General features: G+C 41.5%; 1 protein-coding gene across 1 annotated transcript in view; it reads right to left on the bottom strand.

Annotated features, from left to right (window-relative positions):
- abca3b (ATP-binding cassette, sub-family A (ABC1), member 3b) overlaps nt 1-4911 on the bottom strand; it is a 32247-nt gene that overhangs the window by 17256 nt on the left and 10080 nt on the right. Inside the window, exons 5-10 of the mRNA XM_020622131.1 lie at nt 4153-4318; nt 3240-3499; nt 3021-3137; nt 2642-2762; nt 1049-1222; nt 764-945 (exon numbers count right to left, since the gene is read on the bottom strand). Of these exons, the coding sequence (XP_020477787.1) occupies nt 764-945; nt 1049-1222; nt 2642-2762; nt 3021-3137; nt 3240-3499; nt 4153-4318 (1020 nt within the window). The remainder of the gene's footprint in view (nt 1-763; nt 946-1048; nt 1223-2641; nt 2763-3020; nt 3138-3239; nt 3500-4152; nt 4319-4911) is intronic.

Raw genomic sequence — 4911 nt, 5'->3', positions numbered from 1 at the left:
CATACATACATACATGCATACACAATTATAGAGGTGAAAGAGAAGCGTGTTTTAAAAATTTGAAGTTTTTAAAAGAAGCCATTTTCGGTTTCGTTTCGGTTTTCGGCCAAGTGCATCCTAAATTTTCGGTTTCGGTTTCGGCCCAGAATTTTCATTTCAGTGCATCACTAGAAACAACAAAGCAGGATGGTCTGTGTCAACCCCAGAAGCTATGCTTGGTGATGGTTAAGGAAAGCACGGGGTATACCGCTTGTTAGATTCCGATAGTGGAAGCACAGCAAACGCGTTTAACTGTAAACCACAAGCTAAAATCCTCATCAGACCCAGGTTCATTTCTTAGAACTGGGTTGTTTAAGCCTCATCCTGACTTTCATCAAACAATTGGCTGTTCACTGTTCACAGGTGGGAAGCAATGTTTCTTACAGCACTAGGAGCATTCTAGCTGGTGATGACAATAAGCAACCAGTCGATTTGGCAATATTTTGTTCACACATAACTTCCCTATTTCTTTGTTGACAATAACTTCCCTATTTCTTTGTTGACGTGCTACTTCCAAGTTTACATTAGTATTTGGCACTTTGGCAGAGACTGCAGGCACCCTGAGCAGGATCAAACAGCTCTGCTGTTTAATGGTTTTCAGCTTAAAATGTTCTGAAATATTCGGATCCATTTCAGTTATAAATGGTTGCAAATACAGGTACTGTACATTAGTGGGAGGTTACAGTGAATGTATGTGTGCATGCTGCTTAACTTTGGAGCATACCAGTACAAAGAAGTAAGACGGTAGAGGCACGCCATATTCTCCAGGAAAAACCGCCTCCATGTACCAGGCCACCAGCCCGTAAAGCACAGAGTCAAACAGCAGCAGGAAGAGAACCTGAGCCAGGGAGAAGTCATCATCCACTGTCACAGAGTCAAATAGGTTATGCCACTGGATTCCTGTACCTATAGTAGAAGAAGTGAACAAAATTAACATACATACAAGTGTGTACAACAAATTTAGGGACTGCTGGGTGACAAAATCTTTAACATGAACATCAAGACTCACCTTTGCCTTCAAACATTCCTATAAGCTGAGCACCCATGGCCATAGCCACGTTGGAGATGAGACATGCTGACACCTTCTGGGCATGGCTCAGTAGGTCATAGCGTGGCCACAGGAACAAATAAGGCAGGTAGCTCAGGAAATAGATAAAGCCACCTACTGGTGCTGCCACATTGGCTGAAGTCAGAAATAAAAAAAGAAAAGGTTGACAGGATGCTGAACAATAACAATATTCATGTAGCATTAAATAATATAAGGCTTGGCAAAAAAAAGCTAATGAACTGAATAGTGCCATCACAGCTGGAACACTGAATTAAATTAAATACACATGCATGCATTTGTAGATAAGAGCTGAAGGGTAAATTACTATGTGAAGAGAACTGCTTTAACTGTGTAACCCATTTCCCTGATTGACAGAGAGCTATTCAGATGAACCACTGAGGAGGACAAATGAGAGATAGGCGAGGGGGTGAAGAAAGCTGAGTTCTGTGGATGAGGAGATGGAATCATTTTAGGGCTGTTTTTGCTTCCGTTTCCAGCATGACAAGACCTCTGAAACGAGCACTTGTGGCAGACAATGTGATACTCTGAGCCCGCTTGGAACATGGACTGATTAAGCACCATCATCTATTCCTAAAAAGTAGTGATGGTGGTAGTAACAGTGGGTGGGGAGAATTATCCAGACAGCTGCACACACAAAGACAGCCCAGAGAGAACAGCCTGTCTTTTGTCCAAAAATGGCCAAGGAGTGCTCTGAAGGTTCATTTCTGCTGGTGTGGCCTATTTTCTGTAAAGGTCCCTCTTCTTCTTCGGTCTACAAATCAACATTTAAAAAGAAAATCCTTGAACCTACTTAGTTCATTAGTTTATCTGAGTTTTAGCTACTTTAAATGTATATATTGTGAAGTATCACAGGGATGATTATGTGGTTTATTTAGTTCACAAGGTTTAGCACCACTATTTCAAAGATTTTAGTCAGAATGTCAAATATTACAAGTGGACAGTTATTATTCATGGACCAAAGGTGACAACTGGACAGAGAAAGCAGGAAGGAGACAGGAGGAGAAGGACAAGATTTAAAAAATGACACCTAAGGTACTCAACCTGATTATGCCAGTGAAATAAAGGAAAACGGTCTAGACAGGTGACAGAGCACATTACATTAGACAGAGGGCAGAAATACAATATGATTAACTGAAAGAGTTTCAGCACCTCATTTTAAATCAACAAAATGGAAAATTTGTCTACTACTTAGCTCCTGTCGGGGGAAAAAGGCTTTTAAGGTTTAATCATAATCAAGTTCAGGATTTGTATGACAACTCTAAAAAGCCAAAAAGAAACATAAAATTCATAAAATGTACGACAGCTTTGCAAAAGGCTAAATAAAACTGAGCTGCCAAGCATTTGCAATATGAGCTGCTTTGCTGAGAAAACTGGAAGGGGATGGAGAGACCACACACTGCTGCATATATTGTTCATTTCTGCAAAACAAAGCACCAGAGTGTATGGAAAAGGGCACGTAAGACACAAAGAGACTGACAGTCAAAAAAAGAGACAATGATTCAGAAAAAGATGGGTAGACCCACACAAACGCACCTCGTGAGAAGAAGGCACTGATCATAAAGCTGAAATTGATGGTGGCCACAGTGAAGACGAGCAGAAAGACAAAGACCAGAGTGGGGTCACTGTAGGTCAGCACTGCTCCGTTAGGGCTCACCTAAAACAACACATTCAGCTTCTGTGCTCAGTCACGACTTGCTGAGACACACTTACAGCCTCTAAACAAAAATATTCCTGTACTCAATAGGTTAATCACGATGTTAACCTAATTTCAGTAATTACAGTTTGTATTTATAGTAAAATACTGCTGCAGATAATAAGAGCATTACCTTTTCACTCAACTAAAGACTACCATAATATGTGGTAAAGGTATTACGTTATGTGAATTATGTAACTATATTGTGACGAAGCTCACCTGGATGCAGAGCAACAGAGTAACAAAAAATACTGAAATGGAGAGGAACAGGAAAAACATGAGGAACCAGGCGCTCCAGTGGAGCCAGTTGCTAAGACCCATCATCCTCATGTACTCCTGAGACACACAAGAAAAGGCAGAGATAAAGGATCAGCCTGACAGTGTCATTACTAATTTCAGCAACACAACAACAGCCTGTGTAGATAAACACAAACACACCTTGAGCTTCCTCTCCTTTTCCTGCACCACCGCTCGTACTATGTTGAGGGAGGTGTAGGTGAAGCTGAGCACCAATAACAGGGGCAGTTGGTTCTGAATGGCGAGGATGAAGACGTCATATATAAAGGCAGGGTATGGAAACCGCGACAGGACCACTCTGATCTGTCGCAGCAGAGGAGCAGCAGCGGTTCTGTTGTAAGAGCGCATGATGGCTCGGTCCACCGCGTGCTGCACTGCCAGAAAGCCCTCGCGGAAATAACCTTAACAAAGAAAAGAGACAGTAAAACTGCAGAAAAGATGTTAGCACCATTATATCATATCATAATAATCTGTCTTGACGAACAAAAGTGGGGCTGCTTTTGTGAATTACTATGCACGTGGAGGTTGGGAATTCATATTAATGTGACTCTAAAAGCTTGTCCGTGTATATTATGTGCTTAGGACGGCTAAATCTTTTGAAGTATGCCTCTTGGTCTCACACATAACTTTGGTATTTCATTATGAAAAAAGGCCAGCAGAGCAGTGTCTCCTCTAATCCTCAATTGAACATCACATTATTTAAACCTGACAAAAGAAAGTGAGGGACACATGTGAAGATTAGGAACAGCTGATCCGTCCTGAATGGTGCCCGACACCTTACAAATGACCCGCAGATGATGCAAGGGCAACAGCGTGTCCCCTGACAGTGCCAAAACTAGATAACACTGATCACGCCAGAGATGTGCAGGGCTGCAGTTGCCGTGGAAACACAGGCTAAAGCGAGAGCTCTTGTTCTATACAGATAGCAAAAACTAAGAGCTTTTCATCAATCATAGTGTCTGTCCAAGACAGGATGTTCTGCCTTGAAAGACAAAGAAAAGGACAAATAAAGAGAGATAAAAACAGAAGATCTAGGGGTCTGGGGGATTCTCACCAGGCGTGCCCCCCTCCTTGTCATACTGCTCTCTTGGCCCTGGCATCTGAAAAAGGGGATAGAGGCTGAGCGTGTGCCAGTCCAGGTCACTGTTCGGGTTCAGCTCCGACTTCTCCTTTGGTGGGGCATTGCGTGGCGTGAAGGAGAATCGCAGGTGGTAGCTCACCTTAATACGAGAACACAAAAAGAACTCAAAGTCAGGAGATCTGAACAAATCTAAGAGGAGTGGAGGGGTGTGAATTTAACACACAACAGGTCTCAGCTTAGCTTCAAGTAGTGCACTTAGTCAGTTGCATAATAGAGTGAATAAATTAACTAAGCAGAAAATAATCCAACACTATGTAGTACATAAAAGAATTGTAGAATGTTTAGGACAATTAAAATACAGTGGGGCAAATAAGTATTTGATATACCGCCAATTTTTCAAGTTTTCCCACTTACAGAGAATGGACAGTTCTGTAATTTTCATCATAGGTACACCTCAACTGTGAGAGACAGAATCTACAAAAAAATTCCAGTAAATCACATTGTTAGATTTTTAAATAATTTATTTCCATTTTATTGCATGAAATAAGTATTTGATACAATAGAAAAATACTGTAGAACTTAATATTTGGTACTGAAACCTTTGTATACAATTACAGAGGTCAGATGTTTCCTGTAGTTCTTGACCAGGTTTGCACACACTGCAGCAGGGATTTTGGCCCACTCCTCCATACAGGTCTTCTCCAGATCTTTCAGGTTTTGGGGCTGTTGCTG

Source organism: Monopterus albus, unplaced genomic scaffold (assembly GCF_001952655.1).
Source record: "Monopterus albus unplaced genomic scaffold, M_albus_1.0 scaffold273.1, whole genome shotgun sequence".
Taxonomy (NCBI): Eukaryota; Metazoa; Chordata; class Actinopteri; order Synbranchiformes; family Synbranchidae; genus Monopterus; species Monopterus albus.
This window is presented reverse-complemented; position numbering and strand designations above follow the sequence as displayed.